The sequence below is a fragment of the Antennarius striatus genome, chromosome 17 (genome assembly GCF_040054535.1).
Source record: "Antennarius striatus isolate MH-2024 chromosome 17, ASM4005453v1, whole genome shotgun sequence".
Taxonomy (NCBI): domain Eukaryota; kingdom Metazoa; phylum Chordata; class Actinopteri; order Lophiiformes; family Antennariidae; genus Antennarius; species Antennarius striatus.
Genome location: NC_090792.1, coordinates 9,499,365 through 9,521,572, shown reverse-complemented (window position 1 = coordinate 9,521,572; position 22,208 = coordinate 9,499,365). Strand labels below are relative to the sequence as shown.

The window sequence follows — 22,208 nt, the reverse complement described above, 5'->3', positions numbered from 1 at the left end:
GCAAAATATTTTTCCCGGTTAGAGCTCCTAACAACCACAACCTACCCAAGTCCATCAATCATGAGTTTTTCTTCTTCTTTTCCCATACGGACAGACAGCAGCGATCTGATCTGACCGAGAGAAGCCAGCAGGTTGATGGTATCCTGGACTGAAGCAGCACTGATTGTGTAGGTCTTCCTCATGGCCCTTAGCAGTTCCCCAATGCTGTCATACTGCCTCCTCAGCAGGCTAAACATCTTGCGGACCAGCTCTGGATCCTGGATGTGACACTCCTGAGCCCAGCTGACCATTGTTTGAGAGATCAGCTCTTTGAGATTTGCTGGGGGGGAAAAAATTAGTAAAGTTGACCCATAATTTTGGAAAACAACTGGATTTCTGTTAAGGGTTTAAAAATGTTTCAGCTCCCAATCAAAAAATTCATCTTCTTTTGATTACACCAAGTAATTAAGAGTTAAGATTACACTTGCCTTTACAGTTGACTCAAAAGCATCAGAACTGGGATTCACTGAATGAGAAACCACAGAACCCCAGGAGGAGGAAGCATGTTCTGCATGTGGCAGTAAAACTCAAGTCTTTCTCGTAACAGATTTGTTATTTGCAGCTCGTCTGTCTTACTTTGTCTCTTCTAATCACCACATTCTGATTCCCAGTGGAGAAGTGAAACTAACTGATGACGCACAACACAGTGCTTTATATAGACTGCGTACCCGCCAGCAACGCACAATTATCCCCATCACCAGTCAGATGGGAACGGAAACCTGTTATATTTCGAGTATGTGACTGGATAGACTTAATATAATAGAACATTTGTTTGAGACCACTTGACCAATCCAATCATCTATGTCTAGAGTATGGTCAGACTGCAATCAGACTCAGTATATCATACACCAGGGGTGGTTCTGGGGTCAGACCTTTGGGGACAGCCCTGTGAAGTAGGACAAACGTTTGTGCAGACAGTTTTGTTGCTGTCATGACTGTGAGGAAGGCTAAAAACACATAGCAGAGAATTGTACTAAAGACATTCTGGCACATAAAAGACAACATATTGCACCATTTCAGCAGACTCATTTGTATAACACCATACACAATACAACAAGCAAAGGCAATCTCTAAGCTCGTAACAAATGACACAACATGACATAAGTGTAGACACAAGAATGTTAAACACAATAGAGCTGTTGACCCTTTGACTGGTACAATCTTATTTTATACTATTTACATTTCAAATATGTTTTAACTGAACCTTAAAACAGCATAACAACAATAGCCTGTCTGAGCAGCACGATAGCAATCCTAATGTGATTTCTCACCAAAACAGGCTGAATCTGTAATTCATCCAGGTAGAGGATGTGAATAATGTGAATGCACCTCCAAGAGGGCAATGTGCAGGTGAAACGCTAGTGAGCAACTGGTGTGTCTTCAAGCTGTGTTTCAGAGTTCACAGGGGGAAGACAAAACTGTTTTGCTATAATTTGGGAAATAGAAAAGAGAGACCTCTTAGCACTCTTGTGATATCTATTGGGACATATCTGGGATTTTTTTTTGGAGTAAAAGCATAATGTTGGAAAGGGAAAAATCTCATTTTGCATGCTAATATTAAGGGGATCTAAACCTGCCTCTGCCAAAGTCCACACAGTTCCAAGGGGGGCAGTGAGCTCAAGGCCACAGATATAACAGAACAACAGGTTCAAAGTGTAAAAGCTTCACAGGTGTGTTATAGTCTTATAGTGAAAGTGAATTACAGGTCTCAGTATAAAACACAACACACACACACACACACACACACACACACACACACACACACACACACACACACACACACACACACACACACACACACACACACACACACAGCATAAAGCTTTATTGCTCTACTCTCTGAAGAGCCCTCACTTGACTGGTAGCTCCCAGAAAAAAAAGGTATCTTTTGCATCCCTCAAAATGGCTCAGCGATCAAATCAGACATTGAATACAAAACAGAAAAAGAAAAGACAGACACCTCCATAAAAGTCTTGCCAAACTAATGTAACAACATCCATGTATCCACCACCTCCACCAGGACCTGACTCTACTTCACTCAGCTGTGTCTCTACAATTTATTCTATAAGTATTGTTCCATTAAGTGAGAAACAAAAACTCATCTCATTCACAAAAAGGCGTATTCAATGGAGTGGAAATAAAATCTGTTTGTGTTTGTGTAGCATCAGGAAAGGTTATTGATAGTTTTTCTGTTGATTTCTGGGAGGGAGGTGTCATTAATGGTCTTATATGGTCCAGAAATTTGCTTCCGTGGTAAAACAGAGAGGTTTGTTTAGAAAGCTCATTTGTGGTTTAGTCTCAAATCTTCATCAAAGTTAAAACAGTGAGGTGTGTGGGTGAGTGTGTGTGCTGTAGATATTTGTGAGTTGTTCCTCGGGGAGCAAACTGAACACGAAGATAGACAGCAACAGCTTTTCAAAAACTGAACCAATTGAATCACAACTGATGGTCAGGTCTGTTGCAATTAGTGGATAGAGTTTTTAAGACCCTGTGACTGCATGTTTGATTGGATCTGTTCGACTAATTGACACCAGGCTGTCAATCAATGCAAGTGTGTGTGTGTGTGTGTGTGTGTGTGTGTGTGTGTGTGTGTGTGTGTGTGTGTGTGTGTGTGTGTGTGTGTGTGTGTGTGTGTGTGTGTGTGTGTGTGTGTGTGTGTGTGTGTGTGTGTTTAGCCAGGAGAAGTTTGCAGAGCAGTAACCAATCCTATTGCAGAGTTGCATGGGTGTCAGAAGCACCAAAATGTGAAGTGACATTTCTTCCCAGATGCTTCATAACACCTGAATTACATTCTGTCAAACTATCACACACACACACACACACACACACACACACACACACACACACATACACACACACACACACGCACGCACGCACACACACACACACACACGCACCTTCCTGTGTTCCTCTTTAAATCACATCCCCTCCATTTTCCCTCTCTACAACACAACAAAAATATCTAACCAGTCGTGCATTAGATTGATCGAAGCTGACATTTTTTATGGTTTGAGAATTCACACATATTCTGTCTCACACACATTTTTTGCAGGCCAGTCATCATGTCTGAGCATTAAATACTTCTGATGGATAAACCCATCATCATTGGAGGAAATGACTTCTGTGCTCCTTTTACTTCATTTTCATTAAATAAGTCTAAGACAACAGCACATTTTGCTTCTTAAGGGTCTGGCTGAGTGAGATGATGTGATGGGAGGAGAAGTTACGGACGGAGCAGCAACACAGACAATATCATGTCATCTTCAAGCTACCATTTTTTGGCATTGTATGAGGAAGTCTGGAGTGGCAGAGAAGTATGTTAGAGCGGTGCAGGACATGTATGAGGACTGTAAGACAGTGGTGAGGTGTGCTGTAGGTGTGACAGAGGAGTTCAAGGTGGAGGTGGAACTGCATCAGGGATCAGCTGTTTGCTATGGTGATGGACAGGGTGACAGACGAGGTTAGACAGGAATCTCCATGGACTATGATGTCACCAGCACATAATGCCTACCTCTGAATTACCAATAAAGTACTCATTCTTCACAACAACTGCAGAGACCACCACCAAAAGGCCTACTAAACAGAAACAACACACACTCCTCTGTTTACACTCTGCTTTACTCCTGTCCTGGTCCAATATGGTCCACTTTGGGGTCACATTAATTCCCAGTGGAGAGACTGAATCCTTAGTCAGCAGTGTATATTTAGCCATGTGTAATTCGTCCACTTGCACGTATAATTTCAAATGTTTTTAAAAGTAATAAAATACTGTACATTGCTTCACATTATTTAATCCCAATCTCTACAATTAAAGGCAAACAATTGCTTTGTTTTACCTGCAGAACAGGAAAATTGAAAATAAATAAAAATCAATAAATGTATAACAATAACACAATTTTCGACATTACATGTTCACATAACTAAGTGAAAGTTATTCTGGACCATTTTGTCGTGATAATCAGTGACTTGATTTGTGTGCCCCGACACCAATAAAGTCAGTAGTGATACTTGAGACAGAAAATCCCGTACAATTTGTTCCCGACCGTCACCCTGACAGACACTCTGATTACAGTGTACTTCTATTGAAATTATTGTTTTGCTTCGGTGTATGCACTCAAGTTTGATAAGTTACATCAATGCATGTTAATGTTTAATCGGGTTAATTTTTTTATATTTACTGGGTTTTCTTTCTTTTCTCCTCACGTCTCCAAGAGCAGATGATGAAAGATACTTTTCATACTGGAGCCTCTCCTCCACCTGAGTCTGTAACACCAGAACTAAATTGGATGGAAATTGAAATGGAAATGACTGTCACCCATGACTCAACCCACATGACACTGGCAAACAACCGAGACAAGGCTGTGGGTGGAGATACAATAGCAGAGCTCCAGCTTTTACATTCTCCATTTGAGGTAGGAGCACAGACAGAGTTTGTACAAAAGGGGCTGAAAGACACCATAAACAAGCAAACTGAAGGAGAAAATAAAAAGTAAGAATGTGTGTCAGACCGTATCCTATTATGGAAAAGTCAAACTCGTTAGACAAGAATTGCAGAAAAAGAAAAAAACTGAAAATTGTTCAACTGTGTTTATTCCTTGGATATTTAGACTTAAAATTGTATGAAGATTATTGAGTAATATTCAAAAAAAGAAGTGTTGCTGCGTGATGCGCTGGCGACAAGTCTAGAGTGTACCCCACCTCTGGCCTGTCGCAAGCTGGGATAGGCTTCAGCAGACACGTGACATGCAAGGCGGAAAAGCGACTGACGAAGAGATGAATACCGTCATTTCATCTACATGAATATGGATGGATAAATGGATGGATGGATGGATGGATGGATGGATGGATGGATGGATGGATGGATGGATGGATCAAAAAACAGTGACTTCCTCACATGGAGCAGCTTGGGCTATCTTCGTGGGCTCCTCTGCTTTGAGAGATTGGCCTTTAATCTTGTTCACCAGCATTAGGAGGCGACCTCTGATAGACGTTGCTTGCTCATCCTCGTCTTCCTCCATTGGGATTCCTGCACAGCAAAAACAAATCGACAAACTTGCAGATGAAGAGCAAAGTGTATTGAAGCAATATCTCTGTCAAATATAGTTTCCTGTGAGAATAGTGCATTAATATAATGGACATAAAAATGTGCAATTTTTAAAGCAAAAAATTTGTTGCTTTGTGCGTTGAAGGAGCCACAACAGGTTGCTCAATGTGACACGGTTGAGAATGCTATAAGATCAGTTGTACTGCAGACGTTTAGGCAATTCATCAAAACAACAGGAAGTTATAGCAATCTAGGAGACTCTGAAGTGTAACTCCTCTGCAGAGGGACAGAGATACATAAAGGAAACAGAGCATATGTGGAAGAAAGCACTGGAACACTTCAGCAGAGGTTGACAGAATGGCAGCTCAAGCAATATTGTTCTCTGCAAATACTGTTTCTTTTAAATATAATGACAATATAATGAAACCAAGCTTCTGTGGTTTAGAGATTGAAATACTCAATCTGAATTTGTTTTCTATATTTTGAACCATTTGAAACCATTTTATCACCGGACAATAGATTTTTACAATTGACCATGTTCAATAGAATATTTAATGTTTCATGACAAACATAACTAAGAAAAAAACTCATAAATGTCGGCATCTCACCACAGTGGAGCTGCAGCTGGTTGTGGAAATCATACAGCTCTCCCTGGATGTCAATTGGACATGGGCAGTCATCACCCATACTGAAGGTTAGCAGCATGTTGATCTAAATTGCAGAAACATGGGAGTAGACACGTTACTGCATAAACAATGTGAGATGACTCTTTGGAAGGATATCTGTGCAGGAGTAGGAGTACACAGAGAAAAAATGCTAAGAGGCTGATTCTCCAGCTGCACTCAGTAAGACACACCATTACAAGTCCTTGAAGAGGCTGTGAAGTGCTCAACTCTAGCTGCAGCTGTGACCCTCGAGTAATACAGTGCATGTGTGTGTGTGTGTGTGTGTGTGTGTGTGTGTGCGTGTGTGTGTGAGTGTGTGTGTGTGTGTGTGTGTGTGTGTGTGTGTGTGTGTGTGTGTGTGTGTGTGTGTGTGTGTGTGTGTGTGTGTGTGTGTGTGTGTGTGTGTGTGTGTGTGTCTGTGCTGTCAGTTGAGCAATGACACCACATACAAAAAGGATGACTTGCCTAAAGGAGCAGCTTTCATCCACTTGGGACATGGAATAAATTTGATGATAGAAGAAGTAGAAAAGGAATGTGCGTGCGTGCGTGTGTATGCGTGTGTGTGTTTGGGTGGGGGGTGGGGTTATCCATAGATGTGAGGAAAGTGACTGAACTTATATAACAACTCTCCTTAAATTATCTAGTGACATGCATCATTTGAAGCGCTGAGCTTGCAGGCTTCTGTCGTGGTCAGTAACATTAAGCAGATCTATGTGACGCACAGTTCCTGCTGTTTACCCTCTGGGGCTGATTTGCACCTTACAGTCATGTAAGCCTCAAAAAGGTAAGAACTGCTACTAATCTGCTCAGGAAAAGAAGCGCTGTAAGTAGTATAGACATGAGGTTACATATTTTCTCCTAGAAAATCCCATCATTGGTGGGCTGAATTTTATTTTCATGATAAGCCTCCATGCAAAATCTGTTGATATGATACATGGCAACCTACATTATGTATACACAGAAATATAAAAAATTAGTGAGATGAAGCTGCCTCTTCTAAGTCATTAAAATAATAAGCTGTGATGTGCTTCTTTTTGACTATCTGAATAGAAACAACAAACAAGAAATAAACAATGGATAAAAATTAGAGGCCTTCCACACTGATGAACAAAAACATTCATGGTTTAAATGTTTTGGATGATTAGATCTCTTCTGGGAGTGTTTTCCACTCTCAAGTGTGCTCTGCTGTACCTTCCAGAGTGAGGTTAAATTAAACTCTCATCATTTTTATCGGTGCGTGGAGTCTGATCTGTGGATGTGCAGGGCTGTGAAACATCTAAACAGAATAAATTATTTATTTTTATTTATTTACAGAGGAAAATCAACTTAAAAGTTTCGGTTTAAAGGAATTAAAAATAGACATCACTGATATGCCTTGGTTTTTCAAATACAATGAATAACATGAATAATCATTTTCTTTTCTATTTGTTCTGTTTGAAAAATAGAAAAACAAAATAAAACTATAAAAATTACATGAATTCTATATTGGGTAATAAGACAACTGAGAAATGTTGTTTCACCTGCACTACAGGAGTTTCTGCATATAGATGAAATTCCATGACATTTAAAAAAAACTTACTTGATTTAAAGCTAAAAAAGAGTTGAGCACTGTCTTTTATTTCACAATATTAGAGTTTAAAACATTTTGTCTGTTGAAACTTTCAGTTGCAGAATTCCTTCTTATATCAAGCGCCAGACTGGAGTGAACAATTGGAGCAAATGCCACTCATCTCACCTGTTCTTGAGGGGGTGATCTGAACTCTTTGGTTTTCTTTGCAGTGACAGCCGCAGACATGTTGAGCGCCAGCATCAGCTCATTGTAACGGAACTTCTGGTTGTACTGCAGTTTGGACACAAAGTTGTCTGAGAACGATACGATGGCCTCGATGCGGTGCTTCAGCTCACAGTCGCAAAAATAGTGAAGCAGCTCACACATCTGGAGAATAAACAAGGGAAGGATACAGTCACATCACTGCTGCACTCTGAAATAGTCTAATGAGGGACTCTGAATAAAACACCATATGGTGTAATGCACTACATATTTTTTTCCATTTGTTCAACATAAGAAATGTGATTTAACGTTTGACTGAATTCTGAATGGGTCTACGGTGAAACACTTATGGAGCATGTGATTGATAGTAAAGCTGTGTTAGTCTTCAGGAATGAACAGGCAGACATAAACGCAGATGTTCATTAAGTTTACATGTATTGATAGTTTATCTCTGTGGGTTCCATCGTTAAAATACAGCATTACCTGTCGTTTCACAGGCTCGGGAAGCCTCTTCTCCAACAGTCCTTTCAACGGCTGCTTCGCCTCTTGGGCTGCCTCCTCTTCCCCAGCCTCCACTGCCTTCTCCTCTGCTCCCGTGACTCCTTCTTTGTCAGTGGCTTTGGCGACTCCCTCGTCGTGTGTCTCTTTGAAAACATTTGGGTCTATGAGCAGTAAGATCTGATGAACGTCCTGACTACTGAGCACACCCATAGTCAGCAAAGTGCTGATGAGTTTCAAGATTGGCACAAACTGGTACTCTACGCCTCCTCCGACAGGATCTCTAATGTGGTGTCCGCCGCCCTGCACTGCCTCCGTCAGCATTAAAATAGCTTTCTCCTTCAGTGCGTCTAGTGGCATTTGAGGGCTATAGAGATGTTGCTCCCGTCTGGTGTTGATGAAACAGGGTGGAGCAAAGTTGAATCGGGGTTTGAGCGAGGTACTGAGTCCAACTCCTGGCGGGAGATGCTTTTTGGAAGCATCAGAGAAAAGGCGGATGGAACGGGTCTCGATTGTGACCGGGATGATGAACTCATCTTTCATCATGAGCCGCGCCTCTTTGGCTGTCTCCAGATGGATGCTTATCAGGACGTTGTAGAAGCCCTCACGTAACATGCCTGACAGGTATTGGTTGTCGATGGTGTATAACAGCTGTGATTGGTCGAGGTGACTGCAGAGGGCATGTGCCACCCGGGTGTTTCCCAGGGCACAGAGGGCACAGTAGAGCTTCAAGGTGTGGTAGTGGAACCTCCTCATGTCCTCCTGCTCAGACAGCTCCATGATGTCAACACACCTTCAAAAAAAAGTGAGACGAAGTTGGCAAAAACAGTCTAGATAGGCATTTGGTGTCTCATAGAACAACGAAATAAGGATCAATATGGTTCCCTGTATGACTTTTGACCTTTGTACAACAGAGCTGAATTCAAAGGAGAATAATGTCATAAATGTTGCTACCCATGAGAGCAGTTCACAAGATCTTGAAGAAGACTGCAGTCAGTAAACATGGAGAGGATTTAAAATACAGTGGTACCTCTGCTTACGTATGTCTCTACTTACGAAATCTTCTACTAACGAAATTTCTCAGCAGGAAAATATTGCCTCTAGTTACGAAAGAAATTTCGACTTACGTAAAGTAAAAATACAGTATCGGCTGATATCCGCAGCTCCCACAGGTTCCTGAACGCAACATTCTCATAGCTGCGCTTCCATTGGCTATTACCTAGTATCTTCCTGGCATCCCATTGGCTAAGAGGAACCTCTGTGTGGAGCTAGATCGGTGTTTATGCAGGGTCCTCGTCATTTGGCTCTCGACCCGTGAGGTGTTCTGATAGTTTTGCGCAAATATACTGTATTAACTTTTTGAGTATTCACTATGGACCACAAGAAAGTGACGGAGAAAAAAGGAAAATAAAAGACGAAGAAAGGAGGTTTTTTGTCCATACAAACAAAGGAAGAGATCATAGAAAAGCATGAAAAAGGGATGCGTTTGGTTGATATCGCCAAAGGATATGGCCGTAATGCATCTACAATCACCACGTTATTAATACAAAAGGAAGTTTAAGGAGTTTAAGGCATTGCGTGGGTGATTGGAGAAGTTCAAAAGGAGGACTGGAATTCACTCTGTAGTTCGGCATTGTTAGGCAAGAGCGCATGAACCAAAGAGAACAAAAGACAACGAGGACAATAGTTAAAAGGTAAATGACCATCATCTTCATTCTTTATTCTTTGTTTTTTTACGTTATGCACAACTCTCATTTACTGTGTAATAATCTAATCATAACACATATGTGTTACATGTTTTGATGCATTTTTTTGCTTTACAAAACATTTATGTCTGAATTTTGGGGGGCTTGGAACAGATTAGGGCATTTGCATGGAAAACGCGTCTGTACTTACAAAATTTTCTACTTACGTAATTTCTTCCAGAACCAATTAATTTTGTAAGTAGAGGTACCACTGTACTCAATGAAGAAGCTTATTTGTTGGGGAAAAAAGCACAATGTGTCTTGGTGAGTAACGTTGAACATGAACCATACATTCCACTTGTTTGAAAGTACACTTCAAATTTAGACAACAGAATGGTCTTTGATAGAACACATAGTCATTTGCGTTTAAAAAAACAACAGCTTAACATTTCATGATTACAGTAATCCATGATCTGTACCTGTTTTCCTCTGGAATATGCACAGCTAACATCTGCAGGGGTTCCAGACACTGAACTACCCAGCCGTGTCTCTCACTAACCCTTGCAGTTTCCACCTTCAAGAAGGTATTGGGCATGCGGCTCCACAGCACGGCATTGATAGTCTGCACATCTAAACGGGGTGGACACTGGGGCACTGGGTTCTTATGTTCACTCTTGAAGATAGCTGAAGACAGAGGCATGGCATTCTGGACGGGGACATGACATGGATGAAGGGATGTAAGCAATGCTGCATTTGTTCAACACCAGATAGCAACCTATTCCTTCCTTAAAATTCTCAGGAGAATGAATGAGAGTCCCTTACTTTCCCCAGACACATTATTTTCTTAATTTTCACTTCATACACATGTACTAGGGCAGCACAATGGCGCAGTGGGTAGTAGTAGTATGAGAGCATTACTAATTAGATGCCATGGTCACAGAGAGACACAGTGAATCATTTCATTCTGCACACAAAGTTAAGATAATCTTTTCAAATTTACTACATTGGATTATTTCAGTCCAGAAGGTAACTCAATGGACCTCAATAAAAACCGTACCTTTATTTTAGCCAACTCAAACTGGAAGAGGCTAGGGCTAGTGGGTCGCACGAACACAGCAGGGAAAAGCTTGGTGTTCGGTTCCACCTGCAGCACAAATAACAGCACCAAGTTTAGAGCAGGTCCACAAAGGAAGAACACATAAAATGCTTGAGGACAAGAAAGAAAGTGTGACTTGCAGAGAGCAGCTTAATGACGCATCACAAAATTCCACTAAATGAGTGCATGCGTGAGTGTGATCACTGAAGAGCGTTGGCTGGCTAAATGACTCAGCATCTCCACAGAGCCTAACATGGTTTAAGTGAGGGAGAATATAAGGAGATTAAACCCTTCAAAAGAGTTATTTTAGGTTTAGTTCTCAGATCACATCCAAATAGGCAAAGTCTAAGTTCAAAATTCAAGAGTGCAGATATCCTCTAGGAATATCTGCAAAGAGTGAAAAAAGTCGCTCTGAAAGTCATCGGGATGAACTGCAGGCTAGAATGGAGAGGAGAGTGGATGGATAGTGGCACAAGGAATAACCGCCAGATGTAGAGGCACTGATGGATGGAAGTAAAAAGAGAGGTGAAAAGCCAAGATCACAAACAAGCTTTGAAGAAATCACCCCACGACAGGTGAGTGTCTTATGTATATACAGTGTGTGTGTGTGTGTGTGTGTGTGTGTGTGTGTGTGTGTGTGTGTGTGTGTGTGTGTGTGTGTACACACACACAACACATATTGTAAGTACCTGGTAAGAAGTGGAAATCTCCCTTCCATTGACAGTGAATGTTACCAGGCCAGTGGCCTGGTCTATCTGACAGCCGATCTCTAAGTCCACGTTACTGCGGCCCGAGGTGTGAGCAGAGTTGGTGACATCTCCACCCCAGATCATGTAGCAGTTACTCCTCTTTACGCTATCAGAGTGGAAAGACCATTTAAAAAGGGTTTACACACTATAATGTCATTCTGAGCAACTCTGAAACTTGAATAAACAATTCAATCTTTTTTAATCCACATCACACTGTGTTGTGAACTACTGAACTGCTACTCAATTGCAAGATGGTTTGTCTTCTCACCTCTCATGGACTCGCCCTCGCTCATCCCCAAGTGTAACGGTTACCGTTCGGTTTTTACTGAGGTTGAAGTTATTGCTATAGTAATGGTAGTCGGGGGTCACCCAGCCGACCCACACACAGGCAGGGTCCTGACCAGCAAATACTCTTACGGAGTGATAGTACTGAAATGAAATGTGGGAAAAATTAGCCACCTCTGCAGGCTCTACAGAAATTGGTAATCTCTCAAAAAAGGGTTCAACTATACTGTAGTTATGCTGGTGTAGTCCACGCGTCTACTTTCATCGCTGTGCCTCACGGATCTCAACGGATATCTAACAGAAAGCACATTCAGCAGAGCATTTTAAAAAAAACAGCTGATTGATTCTGACTGGACTGAACGTCTCAGACATGAATTAGCAACCTGTGTTTGACTTTAAGGACGTCCTCCTCATGGGCCCCGTTCATGTCAATGACAGGAGTGAGTTTGAAGATGGACTGGAACTCTACAGGCATGCTGAGACGACAAAACACCATGTCTGCATTACTGTTCTGGGTGCCGAATGTCTTGTGGGTGACTTTCAGACAAGGAGGGCTGTCGACGGTGCCGTCGATCCTGGTTACCTGCAAGAACAAGAAAAGTCTGAAATCCTCCAAACCCTAATCCTACGGTTTTTAACTAAAAAATATTTCTCTGCTTTTGTGCTTACTTTAATGTGGTTATGATCCTTTGGTACATTGACAAAAGTAGGTAAACGCTTGCTGAACCACATGGTGACCTCTCGGTTCATGTTGACGGCAAAGGGTTCAAATCCTTCCTGAAGGCCACACATGGTGTAGTACTTGAAGGTGCTAGCATCTTTGCCGAGATTCATACGACCCACCTGAGACAGGCCAAGACTACACACTGGAATGAAACCTGAATTACAGGCAGAAGAAGCAAAGGAGAGTGGAGGAAGAGAAGCAGGCATAGGAATGAATAAAAAGCCCTTGGGGTTATAAAGCAAGAAGGGAGGGGGAAATCAATTCAGCAGTTTACAAGTGTCAGATTAAATAAAGGTGATTTCATTACAGGGAGGCACTTATTTTCCAGTTATAACTCCAGTGTGGGCAGCCTGTGTTCATGACATTTGTTCTGCATGTGAGAGCATGATTAAAATATGATGAACAGTTCTTCTCACAATCCCCATATCAGTCCAACAATCGCTGACCTTCGGCTTTCATAACAGCTCAGTATGTTCTCACCATCCTCAGTTTCAAAGTCTGTGAAACAGAGTTCGGAGCCCTTGGTTGTAATGAGGATCTCTCCATTGAGGGTGAAGATCATGGACTTGTCCTCCATGTTAATCATGCAGCCCACCACGTCCCCAGCATGCCAGCATCTTCCAAACAATCTGCTGCCCATGTTCAGGCAATGACCCTTGATAAAACACAGAAGTCATAAAATTATATCAATTGTTGTATGTGTGTGCAAGCATGCATCGATCAGATTTTCCTCATTTTGAAGTTTCTTTACTCAAACTGAGAATATTGTGCCCTGCAGAGATTGTTACTTACACTCTTGCCTGCTTAAATAAAACCTGAGAGTACTACAACTTCACAGAGATAATTAGAGTTAAATCCTACTGATCATTTTCAGTGGAGTAATAAACAAGAGTTTTCTCACATTTTCATGATTAGTCTAGTCCAAGTTAACAACTCACCCTGCATCCATCAAAGACAAAGGCGAGTTCATCAGTGCCAAGCTCCACATCTGGCTTACATCCAGGTCTGGCCCAGCCTACTCTCATGTCTCCTCCTGTCACAGCTTCAAATTCAAAATACCACCTGCCGGTCTTTACTGCGTACGTCCTCTCCACTCGGAAGAAACGAACCTTGTCAATGCTGAGCCGCTCAACCACTTGTCCTGCAGGGTGGAAGGGACAACAAGAATGTCAGCCTATGGAGTATCCAGCCTATCAGTATCCAATAATGAATGACTATTATTTAAAAAAAAATAGTTCCAGGGTTTGGGTTAGCCACCTTAGAGTCTTATTCTGATGTTAGGTCACCTGGTAAACAATCCTGTAACAAGAATGTCCTGGATAATTTGAATGCCTGCTCATTCCACGAGGCGTGTGTCCCTGAGTGACACTCACCACTTTCCTGGTCTGAGGGCTCAATGTTGTATCCGTGACCAATCAGAGTGCGAATAGCCTCCCGCAAGCTGTCCCTGTTTGACTTCTTGGTGCGTTCATCCAACAGCATATATGGAACCAGGCGAGGGTTACGCTTGCTCTTCAGATCCTGCAGGCAGACCAGGGAGTCAGAGGAAATTTTATGGATTGTATTGTCTCAACAAATCAACTGGAGCACTCATTGAGAAGTGAAGTACTCATTTATTACCAATTGTTGTCACTTTCCAGAGTAATTTCCCATACCGGTGCTCCCACCGGGACATATCCATGGATGTATTGCATAAACGCCACCAAAGCCGATTTGTGATGTCTAATTTCAAATCTTGTGTCAATTATGCAGATTGCATGCTTGTTTGGTCTCACATACCAGTTTCCAAAGTCATATAAAGACTTAAATAAAAAATTGTGTTGTAAAAACACAATTTTTTGAGAGTTTGTAAAAACATCTGCTCTCCAGAGTTTCACCAAGGAAATTAATTTATTGTTCACACTGTTTGCTTATGTTTGTTCAGTTACACTGGCTAAAATGGCAGAGCAGGTATAAATGGAAAAAATGACCAATTTCCATCAACTTTAAGTATTGTCTTAAAGATATAGCTATTTAATGTCTGAATCAACACGTGGCTTAAAAACATTGTCCACATCCTAACCTGTGTTCAGGTACTGTCTTAATCTGGTGTTTAGTTTACCCTTCTTTTTTTAGTTACTTTTTCCTGATGTTTCACTTAACTGATTCCTTTTCTGACTTCCTCCATTATCTGTCACTGTATGGGGACACCTCTCGTGTTCCCTCCCTCCTAGAGTGTTTAAGTTGTGTGTTCCTTCCCATCTGTGGCAGTTTGTTGTTTTACCTCCCTCCCTCATTATCCAGCCTTATTCCTGGAGTTTTCAAACAGTTTTCTTGGGTACCAACTCTAACTCTGCCTTGGATATCCCTTGTGGATAACACTTGACTGTCATGGACTGCTTATCTGTTTTTATCCTTGCTACTATGTGTGGTTAATTGACATTAAAACTGAACTGCACCATCTCAGAATTTTGGGTCTGTTTTGGGATCCTTTACACTGAAGTGTAACAGACAGAAAACCTCTTTCTCTATAAACAGGGGTATATTAATGAGTCTTCACTCACTGACTGACTGGTTGAAATTTGAATAATTTCTGAATACAAATGAGAAACAATACTTCCAGTGAAAATCAAAGGGCATTTCTTTAAAGTAAAACCCAAGATTCCCATGACTGCAGAAACAACAACCTTTGATTAAATTCATTTACAAGTTTATATTCATTCAGGGGTGACAAATTCTACATCACACTGAGGGTGGAAACAGCAGCTGAGTTCAGGAGACAGTGTTTTATCAAATGTTACGGCAACAGCACCAAAATACACCAAAGGTATAACAGAAGGTAGATTTCAGTGTGTAGTTTTAGGATTTGCTTATTTAGCAAATGTGACGAGATGTATCTGTTCTGTGTGTTGTTGTATTTTACTGCAGAGCATCTCTCTAAATACTGAATAAGTCATAATGGTAAAATGTCAAACACACTGTGTACCTGCTGAATGCCATAGGTCCACCCCTGCTTGATGCGGTCTTTCGCCCATACATTGTGTGCATTCTCTGCCAGTTTGTCCACCAGCAGCTCCTGACCTGGAGTCAGTTTTATGTCAGACAGGTCCAGAGGAGATGGCTTATAACCATTGGACATCATGTAGCTACAGAAAAAAATATTTTTCCTCAGTTGTCAAAGTAATAGGAAATTCCAACAACAGTACTTCTAGTTTGGTACAATAATGCACACATAGTGACACTTAACATTTATTTTTATTCAGGGTCTTATTCCAGAAAGGAATTAAATATACATTTGCTGGTTAGAAATATAAATAACCTCTCATTTGATGTTGAAATAATCAAAACCAAAAACTAAAAAAAGCTTTCTAACACACAGTCTTGATTGAGAAAAACTCAAATATAAACATGCACACTTACTTCTTCGGGAGTTTTATCCTTTTGAGGGAACCCTCAGCGTTTGAACTGACCTGAACGATACGGCAACCCAAGGCCAGAAGGGTCCTTTGGGTAAAAACAAAGTAAAATCAGTGTGCAGACAAAATCCATGTTGTCTGCAGTTGTTTAATCCACACGTTGACAGTGCTGCACACATTGGTGTGGAAGTTTTTGCTCTCAGACAAATCCACTAGTTGAAGTTTTAATTTGTCAGGAGACGAGGCAAAAGAATACCCAGAGGACAGCGCAGAGTATGAGCAGCTTTCGACAACTTGTACTCACATTTTGTGAAAGGAGAATGTGACAATAAAAACGTTTGTCATTCAGTAACCTATCAGTTTCACTCTGATGTGTCTGCTACTTGCCGCTGAATGGGTATTAATTTCAACAGATCTCAATGATCTGCACTGTCATTAAAGTCCATTTATAAAAAGCACATCTAATACATCACTGGGATCTTCATTGGGAGTATTGTGCAGCACACTGTTGACTGGAAAAAACTCAAGAAGACTTATTTTTTGGAGCAAAATTTATAGTATATATTTCCTAACCCCAAAATTTCAATCAATACATCAAGGCAGCATCAAGTTAAATTTTTTCTTTCTTCACTCCAGTAGCCGAAACTTAACTACTGGAACTAACCTTTTCCATTTTGTTTGGTCAGCAGTGATGAACTTCTTTAAGTTTGAGTTTGGGCTCTCCTGCCCAACAATGGGATTTTTAACAACATCTGATAAATAAATGTGTGCTCTTGTAAAGGATGTGTCTAAGGGTTAAATAATTTTGAAAGTCCAGTAAATATTAAAAGAACCATTTTTTATTGACTCCATCCCACATTCTCTGTATTATTCTCCAAGATAATATGATGAAAAACAATCCAACATATTAAACTCACTTCAGAGTTTCTGTTGACATCTGCAGATTGTAGTTCTTTTCTGTTTCAGGCAGCTTGGAGAAATCCACAAGGCACGGATGCTGCCGCTTATTATCATCCCGTATCTATGTGAGCAAGAACAGCCACAGACATAATAAATTATATATTCCTTTCTTGCCTGCACCTTGCTACACAATAATGCTACATGTACACCATGTGGGAAACGTTACTAACTATATGTATATGAAATACACAGCCTAGTGAGTGAGTGTCATTATGAACCAAGAGGAAGTGGGGGATGCTATTTAAAAGGAGGCTGCTAATGGTGGCGGTGATAAGATTGTAGTGAACATGTTATGAAGGAGGAAGAAGGCAGCATTTCTTCTTCAGGGAGACAGAAAGGTGTGTGGCTGAAATACAAAGCCAGACGTAAGGGCCTCTCTTGAGGCTACGCCTGATACCAAATAATCCCTTTGGCAATGCTGCTCAGAGGTGGTGACATGGCAATGGCGGATGTTTACCAGGAAAAACATGCAGGGCTGTGAACACGGTCAGCTCTTGTGTGAATAGTACAAGAACTCGGGCAGTTCTTTGTCTTACAGTTACATTCACGGAAAAATAACAAAAACTATTTTTCATACACTGGGGCTAAATGACAGATGCCACTTTGTTTACTTTCTCAACTTAAGGGCGTCTACTGTGACTGTTGCTGTAATTAATTACAAGGGCAGAAAAATAGAGAGCACAGAATGAGCTGTATCTCCATCAAAACAAACACTATATATTTAATTCTATATGCACCTTGGTTGTCTAAAGATTCATAATCACTGACTTATTAAGTTAAACGTTAAAACATAAACAATAAAAAAATCATGTTCAGATTTAAAACTCTTCATGTTACAAATAAGATTATGTAGAAACTTAAAAACAGCCTAGAAGCCAACAGTATTAGTAAGAGATGCTGGACTCTGATGTCTGTTTGTATTATAGACATAAGAGCTGAGTTCCATTCTGTTGTTCTTTTGTTGTAATTTACTAACTGGAGGGCAAAACAGGTCATTTTGGTGCTGATCATTTGGCTAACATGCAATAAACCACAATCAGACTGAGAAACACAAAATATATCAGATATTAATTACTGATTATGCCCACACTAATAGCGGGTAAAAATAACAAACATATAATAAACAGTAAAATTAACTGAAATAATGTAAAATACTTTGGAGAATTCTTCTTATAATACAGAATAGGATTGGAATAGCATCAATAAAGTGACCAGAAAGAGCTAATAGCTAATGTGATTCCATTAAAAGGATAAAATAATGCAAAATATTTTCAACCTACCCAATTGTCTTTGTTTTTGTTTGTTTATTTTTCTGAGGTCTGATTGCATGTTTGAACTTGTTTGAGCAGATCTTTGTTGTCCATCAAGCAAACCTCAGAGTGAGATCTACTGTACACTGCAAACATTTTAGAATGTTTCCACCATGTCAAGAAAATGTCAAAAGATGTTATAGAACATGATAAATGCAACAAAAAATAACAATTGCACGACAGATTACATATTATTTAAAAATCAATAAATGTGATTTTCAAAAAAATGACAAAAAAAGGTTTTCGTTTATTGCCGATTTCCAAAAGACTCCATTCTGCCCTTTGGTGACTTGTTATTAAGAACTCAAACTAAATCACAGACACAATGATTCTTCTACCTACAAACTGGAATGACATATCTAATTGACTGAATGATTTGTGGAATATGGAAAATGACAGTTTCCACTTACCCTCTTTTTTGGTGTGAACCGCAAATTATAGAAGAGAAAGCAAGATGACGAACAGGCTTCTGATGACTTAATCCTAGCACTATTAACAATTGATGCATTTTAAGCAGGTCTTTAACTCAAACTTGACAGGAAAAATTGTGTTATTTTGATGCTTATTTCTTCAAAAACATGGATAAATGTATGAATTATGTTTTAAACTTCTGAGTCAGAGTGATGATTTTGCTGTCAGTGTGTCATAAAAGAGGCATAGTGTATTCTCACCTTGCCATATGACCAGCCGAGCTCGATTTTATTCATGCCCCACAGTTCATGGATGTTCTCAGCCAGTTTGTCACGGACTTTCTCTAAATGATGAGGCATAACAACCTGAAGACAAATGCAGAACAACTTTAATAATACAGCAGGATATTTCCACGTTGACCTATTTGTTTCTCTCCTGCTAGCTTACCTGGCTGGTTTCAACAGGTGTGGGAATGAAAGAGGCTTGAGACAAGAATTGTGCAGTACCCAGCAGATCTCGGACTCCATCCACATCCCTTTTATACTCTTTCACCGGCTCCACCTTCATCTTCTCCTTTGGAAGCAGGGCTTCATAACATGGAGCATAACTCAATGGAGGCAGGAACTTAAAGTCGCCGTGTCGACCGCCCAGGAGGAAACGCACCCTGCAGGAATTAAACATTGGTCATGGGTCAGTTTATTCTGTTGTTGTATAATTCTATGTAATAAAAACGTAAGAACAAGCCTAATAATTTGGAAAATGTGTGTGTAAATATGAATTGTATTTTTAGATAAAAGAGATTATCTAAAATGAACAAAGCAGGAAGGGAAAAGAAAACCAACACAAGTGAAACATAACAGCATTTTTTCTTCCATTTCTTCGAGCCTCTGCTCTATCAGGGACAAATTTAGCTCTGAGAATGGAAAAAAAAAGTGTCTCAGGCCATCACTGTGAAGAGGCTCTCCTGAGGCTGGCCAAAAATAGCCACTCCAGTAGTAGTGGTGTAAGCCCGTTCTCACTGCAGCCCTCAATAATTGAAGAGTGAGAGATGTGAGGCTGTCATTTTCTGGCACGTTTGAAATCTGCAGAGATGTTCACCCTGTTCAGTGGGTCAGTTTCAAGGACAAGCTCCACTGTGTTCTCAAGCATTCAGGAGTGGTGAAAGTAGTGCTTCTCATATGAGATGCAGCATGTTTGCTCTGTAAGTCATTAATAATAAATGATGGACACAAGTCATTGCATTTGATGTCAAGTCAAGTTTATGTTTTTTTCAATTTATTAACAATTAATACCGAAAATAATTATGTAATTATAATGTCAACTGTGGAGTGTGGAGTTGGAAAAGAAGCATCTGGTGACATTATGACATTATCCCATTATAGGATGAAGATGGATGTCTGCTGTGAAGTTAGCAGTAACAATGACTGGTGTAAAGGGAGAATTAAAACAAAATCAAATCAAAAGGATTAGAACAGAGCGGAAAAGAAGAGCAGAATCACCAATTCCCACCTCTGGGCCTGTGTTACAGATGTCCTCCCATCCTGCACAATGTGAGGAAAATGTGTGATGTGTGATAACATTCTCAAAATCTGATGTAAAAGAATTTAGTGAGGTTTTTAAATATGCCTGTTGAGAACTGAAAAGGACATTAGAATAATTTTAGAATGATGGGGGATTTCTTGTTTCTTGCTACCTCGTGGTCATTCAAGGAGACGTCCAAAACCATTATGCTGTCAAATACTTGGAACCAGAGTTACGGTATAGGACTGCTAGTATTTTTTTTGGATTACATAAAAAATTACAACACCCAAATGCATATATAAATGAAATAGTATTAATAAAGACTCAGACTGTCTCTTCTGAAGATAATAAAGGATTGAAATGATGTCCATCTAAACTATTTTGATGATAAAAAATAAGGCTATTGTTATGATGTGAAAAAAGTCAAATTTTTCCTATGCTACTGTGAAAAGTACAAATCTCATGTCATCCTACTTCGTATCTAGTCCAATATAAAATCAGTCATCACTGATATCTCCCCACCTATATATTTGACTTGAAAACCTCACTGTGTCTCTCACTTACTTTGGCTTCGTCAAACATAACGGTTTATATTCTTTAATTGTGATGGACCTCATGTTGTCGTGTGGGGAACCCCGTTGCTTAATTCACCAGGACCGAACTCACGAAGCCGAGTCTACCCAGATGGCTGGACAGTAATGCCGAAGCGGTCTTCGTCTTCGCATTCATCAATGCCACACTCACGGAGCCATTACGGCTTCGTTGGACACAGAGGTTTGTTTTCTTGTGACGGCGAAGGAAAAACCCAAAACAAACAAAGTCTGATCTTATTGTTTTATCGTGGAATTTCTATGGGTTCCTGCTAGTTGATATTGAACTCCTTACTTTACAACTGAATAAGTGGAAATTAATAAAATAATTTGCCGGATGACGATACCTGGTCAGCATAATATTAACCTTTGCAATCTGACCACGACCTTTAGCTTGGATCACAGCCTCACAGAGCTGCTGCAGACTACTACTTGTCGAATAATAAAACAAAGTCATAGAAGATAACTGACTCGGCAGTCGGGCCTCTTCCGTAGACAATCACATATTGTTTTAATGTTCTCCCTTGATTCCTCTATGAAACGCTATTTGCTGAATCACATGGTACGCTCAATTCCCTCTCTGGTCTAAAATTGTCAGGAACGACAATGTGCTCTGAGAATGCATTTTCATCAGACAGTACAGGGTATGTGCTGTCATCGCATTCCCACCAGACCCCTACACCTCCGCTGTTGGCAAAACATCCAGCAACATGACTGAGATTAGTTGAGGAATATAATTGATAGGTCAAATTCCTGCTGAATTTGTTTGTACAGTAGATGTTTATCATTCAGGTATTAGCCACAGTGACATCATTTACATAACTTATATATAAATCAAATCAATTCTCTAACAGCTTGTATTACCATATAGAATCAAACTATCCTCTCGGGGTCTCTGGTAAGGTAAAAACTGATTTAGTCATGAAATCCTGAAAAAACTGTAAAAGACCTTCTCAATTTGTTGCTGAGGTGGAAGACCAGTGGAGTATGCAGCCAAGTGTCTAGTCTGAAGGCCTTGAGGATTCATGAACTCTTACAGGAACAAATGGATGGATTAGACAGATCGAATGCAGACAGCATTTCAGAGAGCGTAGAGATGCGTTGTAAACAGTGTGTACTTTTGCCCTGGTGTTTTCCGTCTTCTCTGATCTATGCTTCAGTGTTGCTAATTTATTATACAATATTGTCAGAGAGCAGATTAGTCTGAGTCAAACAAAAAGGGCGAGACAAATCAAAATGCTCACTTGACCCCTGCAGAGAAGCTGGCGACAGGGAAAAAGAGCCCGTCTGTGTTGAAGTTTTCAAACATGCCCTGAACAGGTTGTCCGTTGATCCTGAAAGAGATGCTTGGAGCGCCCAGGTCCAGACAGCAGCTCACCACATCTTCTGAGGTCAGGATGTGTTGGTTCAGCGATGCAACTGCACGAGGGATACGACCTGTGTGGGACAAAAACATGGCCAAAGT

General features: G+C 40.4%; 1 protein-coding gene across 1 annotated transcript in view; it reads right to left on the bottom strand.

The window, feature by feature from the left end:
- Positions 1-22,208, bottom strand: part of LOC137611239 (ryanodine receptor 3-like) — a 101,992-nt gene that overhangs the window by 33,938 nt on the left and 45,846 nt on the right. Inside the window, exons 19-39 of the mRNA XM_068339330.1 lie at positions 21,988-22,180; positions 19,080-19,296; positions 18,893-18,997; positions 16,869-16,972; positions 15,956-16,039; positions 15,522-15,681; positions 13,930-14,077; positions 13,495-13,697; positions 13,037-13,211; positions 12,502-12,710; positions 12,216-12,415; positions 12,060-12,126; positions 11,816-11,976; positions 11,488-11,653; positions 10,760-10,846; positions 10,182-10,408; positions 8,003-8,810; positions 7,484-7,684; positions 5,692-5,794; positions 4,934-5,065; positions 46-319 (exon numbers count right to left, since the gene is read on the bottom strand). Coding sequence (XP_068195431.1) covers positions 46-319; positions 4,934-5,065; positions 5,692-5,794; positions 7,484-7,684; positions 8,003-8,810; positions 10,182-10,408; positions 10,760-10,846; positions 11,488-11,653; positions 11,816-11,976; positions 12,060-12,126; positions 12,216-12,415; positions 12,502-12,710; positions 13,037-13,211; positions 13,495-13,697; positions 13,930-14,077; positions 15,522-15,681; positions 15,956-16,039; positions 16,869-16,972; positions 18,893-18,997; positions 19,080-19,296; positions 21,988-22,180 — 4,024 coding nt within the window. The remainder of the gene's footprint in view (positions 1-45; positions 320-4,933; positions 5,066-5,691; positions 5,795-7,483; positions 7,685-8,002; positions 8,811-10,181; positions 10,409-10,759; positions 10,847-11,487; positions 11,654-11,815; positions 11,977-12,059; positions 12,127-12,215; positions 12,416-12,501; positions 12,711-13,036; positions 13,212-13,494; positions 13,698-13,929; positions 14,078-15,521; positions 15,682-15,955; positions 16,040-16,868; positions 16,973-18,892; positions 18,998-19,079; positions 19,297-21,987; positions 22,181-22,208) is intronic.